Raw genomic sequence first — 21,880 nt, 5'->3', positions numbered from 1 at the left:
TGTTTGGGACTTTTCCGATTTTATTTTTTCTTTGAGAGATGTATCAGTTTCTGCAATTGCATCTGAGAGTCTCTCTTCCATCTTTTGTATTCTGTTGATGATGCTTACCTTTGTGATTCCTAATCTTTTCTCTAAGTTCTCCAGTTCCAGGATTTTCTCTGTGTTTTCTTTATTGATTCTAATTCTGTTTTCATGTCTTACACCATTTCCTTCATCTGTTTGAGTGAGGATTCCTGTCTTTCCATGCTGGCATCTATTTTTTTTATTCATTTCCTCTTTATGTGCCTCTATGTGGCTAATTCTTTGAGAGTTTTGTTCGTTTCCTCCTTATGTGCCTCTAATAACTGGATAAGCATAGCTTTAAAATCATTCTCCTGTGTTTCTGATGAATTAAAATATCCATTGCTTCAGGGGGTTGCTGGTGAAGCCATGATGTCCTGATTTTTGTTGGATGTGTTCTTACGCTTGCCTCTAGCCATCTGCTGGTCAGTAGCGTTGTCTGTCTGTTCCTGGAGCCTGTACTGCAGACTGCGTCCATCCGTCTGTGTCTGGAGTATTCTTCAGGAAGTTGAGAGAGGTCCACCAGTTTGAGAGTGGGTGTTGGTGTTTCAGATGCAGCTAAGGGAGGAAGGTTGTGTGCAAAGGCAGGGGTGTGTGTGGAGGTGTGCCTGCCTGGAAGGGTGAAGTGAGGGAGAAATGCAAGCGAGCGCAGGTTGTGGTGCTGGTACAGTGCTCATGCATAGGTGTCCTGAATAGCTCAGTGGCCCACAGACCTGTCTCAATATTGTGCTCCAAGTGCTCAGATCTGTCTGGGCTGTGCCATCTTGGTTCCAGGAATTATTTGCCTGAACTCCACCGGGAGACCCATAGAACAGGAGCTTCAATATTGAGAAGCTGTCCAAGAGATCTCTATGTTGTCCACAGCAGTTACGTGGATGGGAGGGATCTTATGTCTGGCTGCTAGTGTGGAGGCATGGATCTAGGGCTCTGTATGCACTCTCGAAGAAGCACTCACTTGTAGGCGTATGTGGGAAGCACAGAGGGCCTGCGAACTCACTCACAGGTGTATTCGGTAAGCTAAGAGAGCCCACAGTTTTCTACTCTCAGATTTGGGTCCCCTGTTCGGCCATTAGAGTAAGGAGTCCCTGTTATGGCCTGCCCCCTTCTGCTGGCAGGAGCCAGGGAAGGTGCAGCCGAAAGGGCAGGAGGTTGATAGTTTGCACTCTTAGACCCCAGGACGTCCAATGGGAGGCAGGGGCGCTGGATCCCATCTGTCCCAGCTCACAGGTTGTCCCCTCTTGCCTGGGAAGCCTCAAAGTCGATGCTCTAGCTTCAGATGCCCATTTCACTCACCAGTTTTGGAGTTTCGGCTCTTCTGCCCTTCAGAAACACTGTACACTGGCTGCCATCTTGGAGTCCATTCTTTTGCTTTTAACACAAATTTAAATACCCAGGTTATTGTTAAGCACACATCAAGTTAAAACATGAGAATTGCTGATATAATCTGTTTAAGAAAAAGCTCAATGTGTTTAGAGACTTTTAAGATGTTTACTTTTAGTGCATCTGTGTATGAGGTATGTGTGACTGTGAGCACAACCGTACTGCGTAAGTCAGATGACAGCTTTCTTTTCCCCTCCACAACATTGTTTACAGTGAACAGATGACAGCTTTTTGGAGTGTATTCTCTCTCCACCTTGCTTTGGGGCAAGGTCTTATATCTCTACTCTGTATGCTTCAGACTAGCTGGCTCACAAACTTGTGGGTGAGTCTCCTGAATTCTCAGAAGCTTCACCAGTGGTTATGAGTTGAGGCTAATAAAAACAGTGATTTGTGAGTGTAAACGTACATGTTTGTTCAAATCTGTACAAACATGATTGTTTGACAGGCACATCTCATCCATCTAGTAAAAACAAAATGCTTTCTCATTAGGACTTATGACCTTTCCAGTCACAGGTTTTGTCCTGGTTTACAGTAGCAGACATGAATATATTCTTTTAGAGCAGGCCTTAACGCCAAATGGAAGGCTGTTGGTCTCACCCATGACAGCTGAGCCACTGTTGTGCAAGCAGGCACATCTTGCCTAGCATGTTGGTATTTTAGCACACAGGGCCCATAACCGAGCAGGAATGTTAGAGACAGTTCTCTACCAGTAGCCTTACATGATCCCCTCTGTCAACACAAAAGCCAGCCAGCAGCGGTACTGGTTGGATCTTTTTTCTTTTAATTAACCCAGCCCTGGTTGAGTAACAAAGTATTTAGAAGTACTATGCATTATAACTTGTTGTCTCTCCAAATCTGCAAAACACTCAGATAGCATTATAGCATGTGTATAACAAAACATTTTCCAGAGGCTAGGCAGGACAAGGCAACATCCTGAGCCATTGTACTGTAACTACAAAGACCTCGGTGAAGCACTCTGAAAGTCTGTTGTTGTCTGTCCTCAGCAAACGTCAGGTAAGCCCAGAAGTTCACAACTAAGAAGATACTAAAGTCACACAGAAAGAGGGTCTAAGTCAGCATGGAAAGGTTCTGTCCATTTGGATCAGGTGCTTGCTTCCCAGATCAAGGTTAGGTGCCAAGCATGGATAAGAGATGCTGACTTAATTATCTCCCTCCAATCCATAGTCACTCTGAGCCACTGTATGTCCATATCCTGGAGCTCTTCCATGAAGCCTTCCTGGAAGGGTTTCTCCACACCTGATAAACGCAGTGGGCCTGACTTGATCTGCTCAGACTGACTCGGGGGCTAAAGGCGAATGTGACCCTGCTATACTTGCTGGCTCCCTTGGGAAAGAGTGGCTCCAGGTTGGCATAGTGGCTTGTATCCTCTCCAGTCATCACACCTGGCTGTTGGGGGAGTTCCTGACTGGGCAAGCCATCTCCACTCCTAGGAAAACCTTTTTCTTCTCTAGTCTGGGAGGATAATTATCCACCCTTGGGACAGGTTTGGTCTTCTTTACTTGTTTTGTTGTATCATGGAATTTTTTTTCCCCCTGTGAACTGCTCCTCAGGCTTTAGACAAACTCCTTAGCACATAGTTTGGCTTCTATCAACTTTTTCCTTAGGATTCCAGCTCAACACAAATCTTGCCACATTGTCTTTGAGTAACCCTGACAGACCTCTTCCTATTGCTTTACCCTTTTCTTATTTCCTCTAACTTGTTCTTTTACTTTACAGACACTCTTTACATGCTGCTCTAAGCCACTGAGTGCTGTGAAAGCCTTTCCTATGTTATAAACGATCTTGTGTCACCAAACGACTGGGCTCCATACCAGCTGTGAGGTCCATGCTCGATCAACCTTTTCTTTAACTCCTCTGTGAACACAGTTCTATCTGGCCCAGTGAACTAGAGTTCAGGCACAGCTCCTTTTATTCCTAGTTCCCTCAATAGTGTCTGTCCCTCCTCTTTGGTTCTCTAATTCCTCAAATTTATGGGAACTTTAGATAGAGATAACCAAGTATTTCTAATGGCTTTCATAAGCCAGTCCACCAGGGACCAATTTCCCTCATACTGTCACAGGTTATGTAGCCTTTGCTTTAAGGAGGAATGGGAAGTTTCATTACTCACTTTCCTGCCTCCACAGAAGTCAGACTGATCCATCTACTCCAGTGTCTGTACCTTCACAAGCAACTCTGAGACAGGCTCTGCCATTGCTTGTTTGAAAAATCTTCCCTGATTTCAGCCCTTCAAGTATGGAGTATTTGCTGATCACACTAATTTCTCTCATTGGACCATTGTTAATGCCCCTATCTGGCCTCCAGTTTACAGATTTCCTCTTTTTCTACTAAAGGTTGACTTGAGGGTTATCTTTATTGCTCTTACTCTTCCTCCTCACTCTGAATCTTTCCATGGTTTCTGAGTTCTGAGAACCAAGGAAGGGCTTTTGAGCAAAGATTGACTGTTTCTTCTGTCTCCCAAGAAGCGGCAAGCCAGCACCTTTATCTCATTTTCTAATTTACATGCCAGATCAGAGGCTTGCACAGAGGATGCTGCCACATCTCTCTTTCTTGTTGCAATTGCTCCTTGATATAAACAGCTTCCTGCTTGGCTGCCATCTTGGCCTCAGATGCATTTCTAAGTACGCACAGCAGAGTCCAGGCAACCTCTGCCACTGCTGCCGACACAGTCTTGACCTTGTACACTAACCTTACTTAAAGGCTGCAAAACTCCCTCTAAACCTTTAGCTGTTTTCAGGCCATCTCCAGTGTTTACGTGGACCCCACTCATCTAGCAGGCATCCTACCCCATACCACATCAAAGAAGACTCTCTCCTGGGACTCCTCCCACAGACACTGTTATTCCTGGTGGCTCCGCCTTAGTTGGGTGTTTCACTGCTCATAGCAAGAACCATGCCTCAGCATCATTATCTTCTTAACATGTGCTAAATGTGTGCGAACTGATACAAACGCATTCAAATAATACAAATGTGATACAAAGAATAAAACAGTACTTTAAGAATTGAGAGTCAGGGTTGGGGATTTAGCTCAGTGGTAGAGTGCAAGGCCCTGGGTTCGATCCTCAGCTCTGAGAAAGAGTTGAGAGTCTTAGTTTTGCTGTTGATCCAGGACAATCACATATAACATTTATTACTTTCTAAATTATATGTAAGGACTGCAGTGTACCCAACTGGATGCACAATTTTTCCTACAATTTGAGTGGATTTTTTTTTTAATTTTGTCTCTTTTGAGACATTATCTTATATAGCTTGGAATGGCTTTAAATTTTCTATGTGGCCAGGAACTTCTGCTTCTAGCTTCAAGGTGCTGGGATTACAGTTGCTTGCCTGGCCATATATATGTAAATTAAAAAAAAAAAACCTTATATAAATGAAAATAAAAAAAAAAGTAAAACCAAATATGTATACATATTCATATATAAGACAGAGTTTCTCTGTGTAGCCCTGGCTATCCTGGAACTCACTGTGGTGACCAGGCTGGCCTCTTTACTCACAAGTGCCAGCTTCCCATGTGCTGGGATTAAAGGCGTGTGGCGCCACCCCACTGTCAGTAGCTGTGTTTTTAAGTGACCCACTTTGTTTTCTTTCAGGGATGCGCCTGGCTCTGGCTGATGCTGGTGACACTGTTGAAGATGCCAACTTTGTGGAAGCTATGGCAGACGCAGGTATCCTCCGTCTGTACACGTGGGTAGAGTGGGTTAAAGAAATGCTTGCCAATTGCAGCAGCCTCAGAAGTGGACCTGCCAACTCATTCAATGACCATGTGTTTGCCAGGTAATCCTAGGCTAGCGCTGTACCATGGGCGTCTGGTTTTTAGGGTGTCTGTTTTTCCTTTTTTTCTAAGATAATTTAAATAATAGCAATAGTTGCTATTTGTCGAGGGCCTCCCTATGCTGGGCACTTGATGTTACTCTCCTTAACACAGCCTCATGCAGTAAGAGTGTAGCTGCCTCAGCATTAGAGATGTAAAAGTGGAGGCTTAGCACTTTTTCATTAAATGCCTTGATGTATTAATAGGAGACGTAAAATATGAATTTGTTTGTATCTTGTAAATCTCTCTGCATTACCTTTCCCTAACCATCTCCCATTACAGTAGGATAAAATGGTGACAGGAAAAATAAGAGCAAATGAGAAATACCTTCTAAAAAATGTTCAAGATATTTGTTGGCCTTGTGCTGGGAGGGATCCTCAGTGCTAGTGCTACAAAAATGAGTAAGACTTGCTGGAAAGACAAAGCAGTACTAACTGTGAATTCAGTAATGGGTGTAAGGAAGACTCGGGAAGCATAGGAAGTCTGGGTTTCTTGGGGAAAAAAAAATAGACACTAGTCTTGCAGGGAAAGGAGAAAACATAGAGTCCCTGGGAAGGTGTGGCATTTGAAGTACAGTATATGTAGGTCAGAGACAAGAGATGAAAGAGATCAGGGCCAGGTCAGGTTAAACGAAATCGGGTGGGGAGAGATGAGCTTCTAACAGCGGGTACCCATACTTCCCGTGCAACGCCTGTAAATCCCGGGTACCATTTTAGTTAGGTGATTTTCATAGTGTGTTTAAGCATCACTAACAATGTTTTCATTGAGGAAGTGTTGGGGAGACAGGGTCTCACACTACCCTAGGCTGGCCTTGAACTTAATATAGTCCTGCCTCAACCATCCAAGTACCTGGATTACAGGCCACCATGCCCAGCTCCACCAAGAAACCAAACAACAGAACACTGTTGAGTGTGTTATCATATAAATAGGAGCCTGAATAAATAGTGAAAACTGACATTGCATACACGTGGGTAGAGAAATAGACTTACAGTTTTAAGGAGGACAAAGCAGTTTTGTATTGGGCAATTTTCTTAAAACCAAAAATTTAAAAAGACTGTGTGTGTATGAGAAAACAGCCTCAGGCATTGGTCTTACCTTCACCTTGTTTGAGACAGGGTCCGCTTTGTAAGCCAGGCCAGCAGGACTGGGGGGTTCCTGGGATTCTCCTGTCTTGGCTTCCCCTCTCCCCTTGGTGCGCTGTTATTGCAGAAGTGTACTGCATCATCTGGCGTCAGTTGGGATCTTGGCATTGGAACTCAAGCCCTCATGCTTGTATAGCAAACGCTCACTGAGCCATCCTTGGTCCTTGTATTGAACAACTTGTAATGCTTTTGGTGTCATATTCATTTTGCTGGTTATTGGTCTATGTGACAGATACATAATACATAATTGTCATTTAAATGTAAGCATACCATAATATTATGAAATACATAAGATATATAGTTGCCTTTAAACTGAATAGATTTTCTTTCCCTATTCAATAGTGAAATGAATGCAGGAATTATAAAAACAGATCAAAACTATGAAAAGATGATGTTTAAAGAAGCTTTGAAAACAGGGTTTTTTGAGTTTCAGGTATGCTATTCTTTTGGTGTCTAAAACATGTAAGCACTAACATGGTAGATTTCCTTCTTTTTCTTTTTGCCATGAAATAATTGCATGTCTATAGTGTAGACTGAGAATCTTCAACGAGTTTCTGATAAGCTTTCTGATAAATTGTGATTTTAAAGTAGGTTTCTTTGACATTGTGTCTGTGGTATCTATTTAGATAGAAAATTCTGTTCTTATTTTTTACTCATGCGCATTAAGGAGAGATCTTTTTCCACTTAGGCATGTGTCGATGTGTCCTGCTGCACAAAAGCATTTTAAATTGATAAATACAAAGGCAAATGTGTAATTAATTGCCATCACCAGGAAAGCAAATGCTTTCTGAGTTTTTCCACAAGGTGTCAGTATTTTTCCAAGTTAGGCACGTCAAGGGCCAGGTGTAGCTTTATTCAATCAGGTCTGTAAAATGTCATTGTTGGGATTTATGTAACTCTCTTTTCAGATGTGGTTAAATAGGGCCAAATGCTGAGCAGAGAAACATTGTATTCATACCCCTTTATGTAAATGTTGCTTTGGGCACTGCTTAGAAAAGAGATGTAGCTTTATGTCTCACTGACATGAAAATGCCTTAACATTGCCAAAGAGAGAGAGAGAACGCTGAGCATGGTGGGCTTGTGCTGGTAATCCTAGTACTTGGAAGACTAAGGCAAGAAGATTTCTGTGAGTTTGAGGTTAGCCTGGGTCAAAGAGCATGCTCATAAAAATGGAGGCAGGGCAAGCCTAGGACACATAGTAAAAACCCTGTCTCAGAAACTCCAAAAATTCTGATTTTTTTTTCCTTGAAGTCAGGAAAATTGAAACAACTTTCTGGTTTATTTTAAATCCAGGGCCTTTCATGTGCTAGACATGTACTCTTGCTACCCAGCTTCCTAGCCTTCTTGCTTGAGAATTATTGATATAAAGACTTAATGTTCTCTCGATAAGAGATTGTTTTTATGTTGTAGAGTTTAAAAAAATAAATTGAAGTGTTTATAATAATTTTTAAAAGACTAATCCTTAATGGATTAAAACCAGGAAACTGAATTTGTCATCTTTTTTAAAGATGAGGAAAATGACAAAACATTTAAATATTTGTATAGGCTGCGAAAGACAAATACCGTGAACTGGCCACAGAAGGGATGCACAGAGAGCTCGTGTTCCGGTTTATTGAAGTTCAGACAATCCTTCTGGCTCCATTCTGTCCACATTTGTGTGAGCACATCTGGACACTGCTGGGAAAGGTATGTCACTGGGTTAAAATGTCCCGGGCAGTATGCTTTGGCCTTAGTAAGTGTTGTGATAATGTCATTATTTAATGAGAAGTTCACGAATAATAATAGATTCAACATCATAATCCTATACAAGATCCATACAAGACAGATACTGTATTTGCATTTGTACATACACAATCTGTATTTGGTAAAAATGTGATCCTATGTATATTGTGTACTATTTAATTCCTATCTGTATTTGAGTATCTGTTCAGATGTGTATTTGAATGCACGCATGTAATATTGTTCTTCCAGTGGTTAAAAAAGGTGGAAATATTTTAGAGACTTAAAAATATCATAACAATTTGATCATAAACAAAAATATAAGGGCATATTTATATAAATGTTCTTGTTTTATATAAAACTGGTACATATAGGGCATATATATGTATATATATACATGAATGTGTATATATATATGTGTGTATATATATTTATATACACATCAGTATATTAGCCTGTTTCGTGTTCCTTTCCAGCCTCTTTAGCCAGGTGTTAGTGTTTTTCAGTCTGTGAGCAAATGCAGAAATGTGCTAGTGATCTATATGCCGAATAGTCATACTTGTAATATTGGATGTATTAATAGGATAAAAACAGAGAGCATGCATAATTTATATAATAATGATTGAATTCAGGCAAATTAGCATTACATAATTTTCTTTGAAAGTGAGCATATGTGTGTGGGTATTAATATGCTTGTACAAATGGATGCTAATTAAGAATGTAGAGTCAGACTTCACAGCTTGAGTTCTAGGGAACATTAGATCAGGGACTGTGGAAGTGTGCTATGTGTAGTCAGGTTTGAACTTGGGGCACTTGAATACAGATGGTAGCTGTGGTGTGAAACTGTAAGCAAGGCCTGGAAAGCAAGTGTTGTTTAATCTCACTCAACAATCTTGTTTTGTTTTTTGTTTTTTTTTTCTTTTAAAGCCTGATTCAATTATGCATGCCTCATGGCCTGTGGCAGGTCCTGTGGACGAATCCTTGATCCGTTCCTCACAGTATCTTATGGAAGTAGCACATGATCTTAGATTACGGCTCAAGAATTACATGATGCCAGCTAAAGGGAAGGTGAGGTCATCCTTTAAACAGTTTTAAAAAAGATAACAAACTCATGAAAATTAAGTGATTAAAATGGGCAGTACTCTTTGTATGGTGGATATAGCTCTAAAGCATGTATGTTCTAACTTAAAGGTCTGGAGCATGTATGTACTAAATGTTAAGGGTCTGGAGTATGTATATTTTAACTGTTAAGGGTCTGGAGCATGTATATACTAACTGTTAAGGGTGATGGTCTAGGTACTGAGTGTTCTCACCTTTGGTTTACACAAGACCCTGTGTTTTTCTTTCTTTTCCTGTATAGAAGACTGACAAGCAGCTACCACAGAGGCCCTCACACTGCACCATCTACGTGGCAAAGAACTACCCTCTCTGGCAGCATGTCACCCTGTCGGTCCTGCGAAACCACTTTGAGGTGATGCTAATTTCCCTCAGTACTGTTGTCTGCTTAGGATATGTTTGGTTTTAGAAGGTTAGCAGTATGGGGGAGGGAGCAGACGGGTAGCCCTTTTCAGTTCTCTCCAGGCAGAGAGTGTCCTTTCTTATCCTCGGTAGCTCATATATGGATGCCAAGAGGAAAGCTACCATTTTCAACATTTCTGAGGCTTTCTTAAAAAAACAAACAAACAAACAAACAAACAAAAAACCAACATACCCTGAACGTAGTTGTTTGTAATTAAAAGATGTTTTTATTCTTTTGCATGTATAGTTAAAATGATAAAGCACAGGGACAGAATTTACCTTTTGAATTTATTGTGACTTTAACAGTGATTGGATCCATGAAGGCTCAGCTTTGTAACATTTGGAGTACATTGAAACTTTGCTCTTTACTATTTAAAAAATTGATGCATAATTACCCATGGGATAATCTCTTAAAGATGTCAGGTTAACACCTACGAAATGAAATAGTTCTGGTTATAGGAAGCCCAGTGTTTAACTTACTTCTGATTTTTTGTTCTTTCTTTTATTTTTATTTTTTTGAGGCAGGGTCTTACTGTGTAGCTCTGACTGGCCAGGAGCTTGCTAGTAGACCAGATAGGCTTTAAGCTTACAGAGGTTCGCCTGCCCCTGACTCCCAAGTGTTGGGATTAATGTGTGCGACTACTCTTTGCCTTAACTTTGTTTGGTTGGTTGTTTGTTTTTAAGGCAGAGTTTCTTTGTGTAGTCCTGGCTGTCCTGGAACTTGCTCAGTAGACCTGGCTGGCCTTCGAACTTAGATCTGCCTACCTCTGTGTTAGTTCTGGGATTCAAAGTGTAAGCCACCATTGTCTGGCTCTAACTTTTGTTTTAAAAAAATATTTAATTATTTTATGTGTATGATTAAAGTATGGAATATGCATATTAGTTTAACTATGTTACCTGTATGTAGGTATGTCTATGCATCATATACGTACCTGAACATTGGTGATATATGATAAGTGGTTTGTTTTTTTCTATTTTTGGAGTAGATAGAAATGATACTATTTTTAGCATCAGAAACTCTAGGGAATCTTTTTTTCTTCATTTTCTTTTTTTTTTTTTTAAGTAAAGAATTATTTACTTAAGTATCTTAGGGCTTTGTCTGTATGCATTTTTGCACACCAGAAGATGGCATCAGATCCCTTTATAAATGGTTGTGAGCTGCCATGTGGTTGCTGGAAATTGAACTCAGAACCAGTGCTCTTAGCCTCAATTATTCAAAGGCAGTTATATTTCAGGGCTAGAGAAATGGCTTTTGCCAAGGATCTGGGTTTGATTCTCAGCACCTAACTTAGGTAGCTCACAAAACTGCCTGTAACTCTAGCTCCCAGGGAATTTGATGCCTCTCACTTTCAGGGCACTGCTTTCATGTGCACGTATATACGCAGACACACACAGACAGAACTGCAGAGAAAAAAATCTCCTCCAGAGTAGTCATATGTTTCCTATAAGAAATGTATTACCACCGGGGGGTGCAGTGGCGCACACACCTGTAATACCAACACCCTTCTCTAACAGCTAGCTGAGGCCACCTTCTGTATCTGGCAGTCCCTGAGGCATACCCATGGTCTTGCATCACCTTTTAAATATTTTTTTACATCCCTCTCCTACTCCCATTTTTAGGCCAATGGTGGAAAATTGCCTGATAACAAAATCATTGCCAGTGAACTAGGCAGTTTGCCAGAACTGAAGAAATATATGAAGAAAGTTATGCCATTTGTTGCCATGATTAAGGTGAGTGTGGACCACAGGTGTGACCACTTGAGAAGTGGCTAGCTAGGACAGGAGAGGAAAAGGGAAAAGCTCGGGCACGTTCTTCCCCAGTGACATGGTAAAATAGCACTTTTCACTCAGTAATTGTGAGCCATGAATGGTCAGATTTTGAATTTACCTCTAGAAAATAGGTGAAAATATATTTTTACCTGAATATGTGAAAAAATATATATTTATCTGAATATGTGAAAATATGTATTCCAGAAGAAAATTAGGCCTAGAGTTGCTGCATTGAATCACTTCCATGCTCTGCTTTCCTTCCTTTCCAGTTTTGGGGCAGAAATACACTGTTTTAGCTGATGTTAGGGCATTATCATTCCTTTGACGTGAAGTGAGTAGCATGAATTACAGTGATAGTGGTTAGATCTGGGTTAGTGGATAGATCTGTGACTGTTGATATTTCTGAGCTCAGTATCAGATTTTTCTTTTATTTTTAATTAATTCAATTTTTGAGACAAGTCTCACTATGTAGTCCTGGCTAGCCTGGACTTTCCTTGCAATAAGGTTCCCCTTAAGCTCATAGAGATCTGCCTGCCTCTGCCTATTTTTTTTTTTTTTTTTTTTTCCTATCTGAGTCAAGGCTTCTCCGTGTAGTCCTTGGCTGTCCTGGAACTCACTTTGTAGACCAGACTGTCCTCAAACTCAGATCCTTCTGCTTCTTCCTTCCATATCCTGGGATTAAAGGTGTGTGTCACCATGTCCAACAGTAATGCTTTTGATTTGCCAAGAAAAAATTTAATGGTTTTGCAAAGGTTGAAAATGATTGATGAATCTGGGAATGAGAAAACAGCTTTCTTGGGCTGGGAATGTGGCTCACGTGATAGAGCTTTAAAGCTGTGGGTCTGATCTGTAACACCACATTAAGCCAGATTTGGTGCACACTTTTAATTCTAGTACTTAGGCAGTGGAAGCAGGGGGATAAGAATTTCAAGTAAGTACATAATAAGTTGGAAATCAGCGTGGGCTACATGAGAGCCTGTCCCTAAAGAAATTGGCTTTCTAGTACTTTTATGGAAAAAGAAACAACTTAGGTGATGCCTTACTTCATTTTCTGCTGCTATTACAGAGCACCACAGACTGGATACTTTGTCCATTTTTATGATGTTGGCAGCTCGATGTAGTGCTTTGTAGATGTTAGGCAGGCATCCTACAACCAAGTGACATCCCTGGCCAAAGCTGGGTAGTTTGTATAAACACTGGGAGTTTATTTGGCTTGTGCTTCTATAAGTACGGAAGCTAAGAGGAGCACTGGCACCCGCCTGTGGCTTCTGTGCTGTGTCCCATGAGAGAAGGGCAGGTGAGGAGCACCTGCAGTGTGTGTGGACCAGTGGCTGGCACCTGCCTGTGTAAGGTGCTGACCTACTGTGGACGGTAAAGTGGACAGGAGAGGTAGTATGGGGCCACGTACCATGAATGGACCACATTGTATTTCACAGCTGTAGCTGTGATGATGAAGTTGGCCTACTAAGGTTATGCTGTGAGTAGCAAATATGTAATTTGAAGAAATTTAAACATATATTAGTTTATGAATATCACAAGATTATCTGAATACCTTTATAGAATGACAGTATCTAGAAAAAAAAAAAGAGAGAGAATGGCAGGGTCAGTTTTTCTTTAAGCTTTGCAGAAATATCTTTGGGAATTTTAATATTTGTTATCTTGGAAAATTTAAAAATTTATCAGCTCAAAAAGTATTTCATACTTTTAAAAATAATTTTTGGTCTGTAAAATAAGTCATATTTTGGTCTTGACAGTAAGTCATCTAAATAAACAGTTGTAAAAAACCCCATGCCTTCTAGTTTTTTCAATACTGCCTTAAATCCCATCTTATTTTAAATGGCAATTATTCTGAGCAAGTAATTTCATTAACAAGAAAACATTGATAAGGGAGACCCATGAGTCAAAGGCCTTTCCTTTACCTGCTGAAATGTAAAGATTTTTATCAGTCAAGAGAATGATTACTTAGGAAAAATAGATTGTTTTTAACATGTCTTTAATGTGATTTTGTTTTTCAAAACCATTTTCCTATTAGGAAAACATGGAGAAAAATGGTCCTCGAGTCTTGGATTTACAGTTGGAATTTGATGAGCAGGCAGTACTTATGGAGAATATAGTCTACCTAACCAATTCTCTTGAGGTAAGAGGGCCAGGGATTGTAGTTAATTACCATGGTTTTTGATAAAAACACAGCCTAGCTCTGTAGCCTGCTAGGATACTTTCCATAAGCTTCATCTTCTATATTTAGTACTTTTACCAAAGAAATAATTAATAAATGTTTTTGAGATGAAAATAGATGGATATAAAAGTTACAAATAAAATGATCTGTTACCTTATTTGTCTATAAGCCTTATACATAAAACATGGTCTGTATGTGGCTAGGAATTCCCCCTAGATTATCTTTAAAGCAGTCAAGAGAATTCCTGGCATGTGCATACACACACAAGACAAGAAAACCCAAACCTTTCAACAGAGTGGCACTTTGTGTTTAGACACCTCAAAAGCCTTCCTACATTCTGAGTTGTCCCACCTTCACACCCCAGAGTCACAGAGTTGGCTTAATTATAATCTGCAGTTCTGTAGACTGAAATGTAGTACATTCTCAGTGACAACTTACACAGAATCTAAAAATTCTTAAGGCTCAGGCAAAAGGAAAACTAATTTGCTTTAGAATATTGTTTAGAAAACTAGAATGTGATTCTAATGATAACAAAGACACTAAAAACCATGCAGGTTTAGAGCAACTGAGAACTGTTTCATGGAACACAGAGCTAAAGGAGAGTTCTACATGAGAATTTGTTTTATTCATTAGTACTTTGCATTTGTTGCTGGTTATTGTACCCAGAGCCTCAAGTATGCTAAGCCTGTTGAACATGAAGTTAAAGATTAGTAGACATCTATTTTATGTGTATCTGTAAATGCTCATATATATACATTCATGTAGGTCAGAAACTCTGTTTGGGTCTTTCATGTGTATAGTAGGCACACAGCACAGTGCACCTACTGAGGATCTGCAGTTTGTTCAGGTTCAATGTAAATCATGTATTTAGTAAATACTTGTTGGGGACTGGAGATGTAGCTCAGACAGATAGCAGTTGCCTAGCAATGCTTTGGGCCCTGGGCTGCATGTTCAGTACTTACAGTTAAAGCTGTGTTTCTATTTGTAACAATATATCCAAGTACATAGTTATGATGCAAATCAGTTGCTTGAGTATTCTGGACTCTTACAACAAGCACAATGGGTACCAAAACAAGATAAAGAATGCTTGGGAATTCTGCTTATGTAGCTTCTCAAATGATGAACTTTGGAGTGTCTGCTTTTGTAGGTGGAAGGCTTTTATGTGGCTTTCCTCTTTCTGTAGCAGGTATTTGCCCCATCTTGATATAGAAAGTTCTACACATGACTGTATAGGGAGTAATGCCATGAGACACCTGGGATGAATGTTGATAACATTGTAGATCTCATTTAACATTTATAAGGAAAACAATACAGTTGTACAGATCATTTTATATGATCTGTGGAGAAAACCATCTGCTGTTAATGAAATGAGGTGGTGAGTCATCTCAGTTGTATTAAGTGCCTCTGATAACTTTTGGTTCCATCTACTTAGCTGGAACATATAGAAGTCAAGTTTGCCTCTGAAGCTGAAGATAAAGTCAGGGAAGATTGTTGTCCTGGGAAACCACTTAATGTCTTCAGAACAGAAGTAAGTTGAAGAAGCCATATTGAATTGTTGCCTCTTAGGCCGAGAAAAGACTTAGAGGTCCTTACAATAACAGCCATCATTGATAGGTGGAGGGAATTGTAAAGTCCTATCATTGATAGGTGGAGGGATTGTGTCTTGCTCATGTTTAGAGTACAGAATTAGAAATGTATTTAGTGAGTATTGAAATTGAATATGAAGGGTTAGAAGTGGGGCTAGACTGGAGGTGTTCTGATGGTCTGGCTTGTGCAATGCTTGTTATCCTTACTTTATTCCTGGGTAGTGTTAGGTATTTGTAGTTTAAAAAAACAAAGTAAGATGTTCTCAACCAGGTTTTTATTGAAAGAAAACAAAACAAAAAACCCAACCTAGCTGTGGGTAAGAATTTTAAACAGTGACAAAGCTTTCAAATGTCCCATTCTGACTGTTTAACTGCTATACGAGGCTTTTTGCTTTTTTGGTGTAAACCAGGCAGATGCATCATCTTAATGTTGGAATTGTCCCCTACCTCTTATTTTTTTGGTCGTTATTGGTATAAATATAAAGATCTTACAGACTCTCTTTAGCTTCCAAGAATCATTGTAGATTTGGACTACAATTACGATTCCATAGACTTAGAGATGATGTAGCATTGTTGTTACTTTGTCCGCATTTAATTGAAAACAGTCTATTTTGGAAGAGTAAGGTAATCACAGTCATGGACACCTTCTGAGTTTATTATTTTGTGATGATTCTCTTGTCTCACAGTGTGGCTTGCAGAAGTGCAGTCATTTGGGTGGCAGAAATGAATAAGTGAATTTGTGTTGTTTATACAGCTGTAATATTCTCCTTGGTGCTATGGAAGTCATGTTTAGAAAGTGCTTCTTCCCGGGCCTGACCTGTAGAGAGAAGTTGAATGAATGGTAGTTGTGGAAGAGAAAGTATGGTTATTAATGGTCTGTCACCAACATTGATACATGCAGTTGTAATCCATCTTACCAAGGCATCTGGGTGTAAACATGAACTTACACAATTTTTCTTTTACATTTGATTGTGTCTTGCTCATGTTTAGAGTACAGAATTAGAAATGTATTTAGTGAGTATTGAAATGTAGTAATTGAAATTGCTGTTGTCTTTGGCAGTATTCAAGTTTGACATGTCCTAACTTATACTTTTACTCTCCTAGCCTGGTGTACCAGTTTCCTTAGTAAATCCACAGCCATCCAATGGCCACTTCTCAACCAAAATCGATATCAGGCAAGGAGATAGCTGTGATTCCATAATCAGACGCTTGATGAAAATGGACCGAGGAATCAAAGGTAAAATGGTTTCCTTGAAATTCCCACTTAGCAGTCACTCATGTATTGATGAGTTGTAAGTAGAAGGGACAGACAAAGCTTGCTTAAGGGCAGTGCTGTAATACCGTGGGAAGAGAACGGGGCCCAGAACTGGATGCCTAGATTTTTTCGGGTTGTTTGCCATGGCTAGGTAGTTTGGTAACTTTGCTGTGTCAAGCTCATGTTGTCAGGCTTGGGCAACAAGGGTTTTTACCTACTGGGCCATCTCGCCAGCCCAGCATAAACATTTACTAAAGATATTTATAAATCTCAATAGTAACCTGATTTACTGAACTGTATACAGAGTGGACATTCTGTTAAAACAGAAAACTTGAATTTACTATCGAATGTGTCTTGTGCTGTGCTGTGGTTTTCTTCCTGTCTTTTGGACAAATGTTGTGTCTGCCTTGTGTGGTATATAAGAACAATGTCTATTGTTTTGAGGATTCCACTGAGCACTGTTGATTAGGAGCTGCATGTAGTGAAAGGGTAGGGACTAAGCTATTGAAGCGCTTGTCTGTAATGGAAGGAGAAACTACTGAGTCCATGAGAAGAGTGCAGGTTCAGTCAGGGCATGGCAAGGTGAGACCTCGAGCTGTGCTAATTGTGGGCACACTTATGGAGAAAATACTGTTTGGATGGGCCTTGTGAAATGGAGGAAAATGTGTTGAGGGGAAGAATGCCCACTGTGTTTCACCATATTTATCGTTAGCCATAGTGCACTACATAAGGAATTTTATTATTTGTAAACATGGGTTTAAATTATAGTAAAATTTATAAGTATAAAATGTATCAGTTTTTTTTTTTTTTTTTCTTTTTTTGTTTGTGATGGTCACTGTAGCTCAGGCTGGCCTTGAGTGCTGAGATTATAAGCATGGCCTGCCATGCTTGGCTGTTACAGTCATTTAAGGTCACTGAGTGCATTCATACTGTCCTGCTACAGAAGTTTTCTTATTCCAAACCAAAGCCCTGTGCCTACCTACTCACCTATTGTCTCTTCCTGTTTCCTTCTAGTCGCTGTGACCACTCTTTACCTTTCTGCCTATTCTGGGTACTTCACAGAAGTAGGTCTAGTGTATCTATATTTTAAAGATTAGAAACATTTTTATTAATAAGATTTTTGTTTTGTTTTGTTTTTTTGTTTTTGTTAAGACATGATATATCTAGCCCTGACCTAACTTTGGCATTTTTTTTCTGCCTGGTTTGAATGGCTGGCATTACTACTTTCCCCAGCAGTATTTTTCCTTCCTTTCTTCTTCCTTTTTTGCTTTCTTTTTTTGTTTTTTTAAGGCAGTTTCTCTATGTAACTCAGGCTGCCCTGGTACTCACTCTGTAGACTAGGCTGGCCACCTGCCTCTGCCTCCCCAGTGCTGGCATTAAAGGCGTGCACCACCATTGCCAGGCTATTCTTCTTTCTTGTTAAGCTTACTTCACTGAGCAAAATGTCTCCCATAGATTGGTGTGGGGAGATGGCTTACTTGGTAAAGTGTTTGCTGTGCAGACATGAAGGCCTGAGTTTGGATCCCCAGCACCTACATTCAAACAAACAAACCAACCAACAAAACCCAGGTACAGTGACCTATGTCTGTAACCCCAGTACCTAGGGGTGTGTGCAGACAGATGGATTTCAGAGAGCTAGCCAATCCAGCTGAAATAGCGAGACCCTTTCTTAATCAGTAAGATGGACAGTGATAGAGGAAGACGCCCAGTGTTGACCTCTGGCCTCCACATACACATGTGAGTGTGCCCACATGTGTGCATGTACCACACACACACACACACACACACACACACAGCCTTCCAAGATTCATCTATGTTCTTAAAGTTGTGGTTTTTATTTTATGTGTGCATATATGTGCACCAGTGCAGGTGTCCGTGGAGGCCAGAAAGAGGTGTCAAGAGATCTCCTGTAATTGGAGTTTCGACCCACTCAGTATGGGCACTGGCACTGGACCCAGGCCTTCTGCAAGAAGCAAGTTTCTTTAGCATTGAGTCATCTCTCCAGGCCGTCTAGGCGTTTATTATGCTTCCTTAGTCAGTGAAATACTATAGAATAGTCAACATGCCTTTGAAACAAGTAAGCAGGACTTGAAAATTTGGAAAAATGAGTGTCGAGGAGGCCATGTTATGCTCTTCATATCATGAGGCTTATGTTCAATCCTACTCAGATTTTGTAGTAGAAAGAACTTGTAGCCCTGAAAAATATTAGAGTGGCTTTAAAAGAAAATGGGTTTTTGTGTGGACCCATGGGTCCTTATGCTGAGGTTGTGGTATACTAGAGGGATGTGTCTCTGCATTGGAAATTGTATTATGAAGTGTTAAATCAGGCACAATAAGATGGATGCCTCAGTGAGTTAAGGCATTTGTTGCCAAGCTGATGGCCTGAGTTTGGTCTCCATGGTGTGGTGGAAGAAGAGAAACTTCTTTTACAAAATGTCTTCTGACTTACACATGCATGCTATGGTACATGTGTGTGTACACACTCACAAAATAAATAAATGTAATATTTTTTAAAAAAGATGTTAAACCAGCATTTTAATTAAAGATACCTAGAGTACTAACAGAATTCCTCAGAACTGTGCTGGCATTGCTTTCTATCCGTTGTCTTTTCTCATGGAATCTCTGGCATAGTTCCTATCTTTTTACTCATAACAGCTGTGGATAATATCACACAGTGTTTTAAATTTGGTCTTACTATATGCTCTGAATTTTGGAAAAATTGATAGAAACATTAGCAAAGTTTGAAATTTACATCTGCATGAGAATCCACAGATGAGATCTAACCTTGAGACTTTCCATAGGCTCTCGGGTTGCTTTGATGTGTATATATTGAGTATGTGAGATAAAAAAGCAGTTCAATTCAATAACACACTTCACACTGTCTGCAGCAGTAGAAAGCAAGTGGTCCAATTAGTGCCAATTGTATGGAGGGTGATTATGACACAGGGCCAGGACAAATGTGACTCACGCCACCACTTCACTCTACAAAGGCCACTGGGCAGCCCCTGCTGAGAATGACATTAGCTCACTCGCACCCGTGCCACATGTGAACTGATAACGTGGGGAGGGTGGCACCCGTGCCACATGTGATCTGATAATGTGGGGTGGGTAGCTCCATTTCATATTATCAGTTCCGGGCTTTCAGTCACTCTTATCTTTCCTCTACGTGCCTTAAGTCTCATGTATTTTTAAACTTAAAATTTCAACTTTTGTAGTGACAAGGGATCTAGGATAAGAATATGATGAGAGAGATTTAGGATAAGAATAGATAGGAAGGCCATGAAGAAAGGCCTACAAATTTATTGGCAGTAATGACCAACTACATGGCAAAACATCAAAGTAAATGTGTTTTGTCACTTAGAAGCCTGGCTGAATGTTAAGGTTTCTTTGAAATAGTTTGAATTAGAATTGGTTGAAATGATGGGGGAAGACTGTTAGAAAGAGAGCTGCAGTGAATGTCTAAAATCTGCTGGCAGAACTTGTTACTATGTCTATAGCAAAATATTTGGTGTCAACGATGTACAGATGAAATCACAATAGCTCTTACAGTGATTGTATCCACCCAAGAAAGACGAAGGCTGTGGTGGAGACTGCCTGCCTCTCTCCTATTTTGGTTTTCAGGACTTGTACTTTGTCTTGGAGCAGGCTATGTATAGTCTCTGCAGAGACTGAACACTTCCAGGCAGGGTTTGCTTTTATGGCTGATGCAGGTAATTGCTCTGTAAGCTCTGAGAGCTCTTCTCTAAACTTCAACCTTTCAGTCTTTGTTTCCCAGAGAGACCAGAATGCCTGGAAGGCTGTACTCTGGGTATGGCTGCCAGCTGCAATAATGTCTTCCTTTATCTCTTATTCCTTACAAAGCCAGGCTGTATCCTGAGACACCACAAGGGAATGTAGCTCACACACCACCCCGTGATCTGTTTTAGAAAAGCTTGGTAGTACTATAAGAAATGTCTTTTGGGGAGGGGCAGGTAAGCACAACTGGTCCCACTAGGCTTAGAATGACACAGACCCAGAATGAGCATTTGTGTCAGTGTTTTCCTACCCCATAAAAACAAAATTGTTTGATGTTGAGAAGTCTGAGAATTGCTTAAATAAATTTTTTAATTGATTGTTAAATCATAACTTTATTCATAGGGCAAGTGCTTGTTTGGTTTTGGGCTGTTTCTGTGTGTGTGTGTGTTGTTTAATCAGGAGTCACATTACTGTCTTGCACAACAGTAGACCAGACACAGGTCAGATTAGAGCTCATCTCAAAGTTGCCCCTACATCTCCCCCCTCCTCTTCTTGATTCTCACCAGCTTGTGCTACAAACACTTCTTACCTTTGGAGAAAAAGAAGAAACAGTTTTACTGTTCCTCACAGTGATTTTGACTTCTCCAAAAATAGCTCAAAAAAAGTCCTTTCCCAAGATGAGTGCATCTATGAGCCCCAAAGGTTTATTAAAGCATGTAAAGATGATTTATTTAGACCATAGGTTGGCACTTAAAAAGACACTGTTCTTCCTCCTTCTTGGTTTTGCATTCCGGATATGTTACACAGAATATAACTGTTTTGGCTCAGGTGTAAAGCGGGAAGCGGGTGAGGTTTACTAGATGCTACCTTTGCTTCTGACACTGGATCCTAAGAATCTGATGAAAATGCTTGTGTTTGGCTGTTACAACCAGGTTATGTCAATGACTGTATGTAAAGACTCACAGTGGTGATCTTTTTTGCTGTAGATCTTTCCAAAGTGAAACTGATGCGGTTTGATGATCCTCTATTGGGGCCTCGACGAGTTCCAGTCCTGGGGAGAGAGCACAGTGAGAAGACACTCATATCTGAGAATGCTGTTTTCCACGTGGACCTAATAAGCAAGAAAGTTCACCTCAGTGAGAATGGGCTGTGCGTGGATGTCGGCGACACAATGGTCTATCTGGTTCACTGAGCGCCTGCAACCTGGAGCGTTACTAGGTTTTTAGGATACTTTTGCTTTGAGAACCTCAAGCTGGATCTAAATAGACACCATTTCTAACTGCTGGATTCTATATGTAATCATAATTATACCAATTCTCCCTTGATTTCTAATCTAATAAACTTGCATTTTTCAACTTTGGGCCTCTAAGAGAAGTAGTTTATAACATGTTATTTATTTATTTTTAAATTCTTTATTAATTACACTTTATTCACTTTGTATCCCCCCTGTGGTTCCCTCCCTCCTCCCTTCCTCCACCCTCTGCATGCATGCCCCTCCCCAAGTCCACTGATAGGGGATGTCTTCTTTTCCTTCCTTCTGATCTTAGTCAATTAGGTCTCATCAAGAGTGGCTGTATTGTGTTATTTATTTTTAACAGATAATTGCTGTTTCCTGGGAGTTTCCAACCTTTACACAAAAGTGACAGGATGCTTTCTTTTTGGTCCATTTTTGTGTCAGACAGGGTCTCACGTTAGCCCAGCCGACCTTGGG

The 21,880-nt window shown here is 40.2% G+C and overlaps 1 protein-coding gene across 1 annotated transcript in view; it reads left to right on the top strand.

Moving 5' to 3' along the window:
* Lars1 (leucyl-tRNA synthetase 1) overlaps window positions 1–21,524 on the top strand; it is a 59,376-nt gene extending 37,852 nt beyond the window's left edge. Inside the window, exons 23-32 of the mRNA XM_055622787.1 lie at window positions 5,048–5,231; window positions 6,753–6,843; window positions 7,956–8,096; window positions 9,057–9,197; window positions 9,490–9,600; window positions 11,268–11,378; window positions 13,450–13,554; window positions 15,026–15,121; window positions 16,284–16,416; window positions 21,156–21,524. Coding sequence (XP_055478762.1) covers window positions 5,048–5,231; window positions 6,753–6,843; window positions 7,956–8,096; window positions 9,057–9,197; window positions 9,490–9,600; window positions 11,268–11,378; window positions 13,450–13,554; window positions 15,026–15,121; window positions 16,284–16,416; window positions 21,156–21,361 — 1,319 coding nt within the window. The 3' untranslated portion in view covers window positions 21,362–21,524. The remainder of the gene's footprint in view (window positions 1–5,047; window positions 5,232–6,752; window positions 6,844–7,955; window positions 8,097–9,056; window positions 9,198–9,489; window positions 9,601–11,267; window positions 11,379–13,449; window positions 13,555–15,025; window positions 15,122–16,283; window positions 16,417–21,155) is intronic.
* The last annotated feature ends 356 nt before the right edge of the window (window positions 21,525–21,880 follow it).

The sequence above is a fragment of the Psammomys obesus genome, unplaced genomic scaffold (genome assembly GCF_907164565.1).
Source record: "Psammomys obesus unplaced genomic scaffold, mPsaObe1.curated_primary_1811, whole genome shotgun sequence".
NCBI lineage: Eukaryota > Metazoa > Chordata > Mammalia > Rodentia > Muridae > Psammomys > Psammomys obesus.
This window is presented reverse-complemented; position numbering and strand designations above follow the sequence as displayed.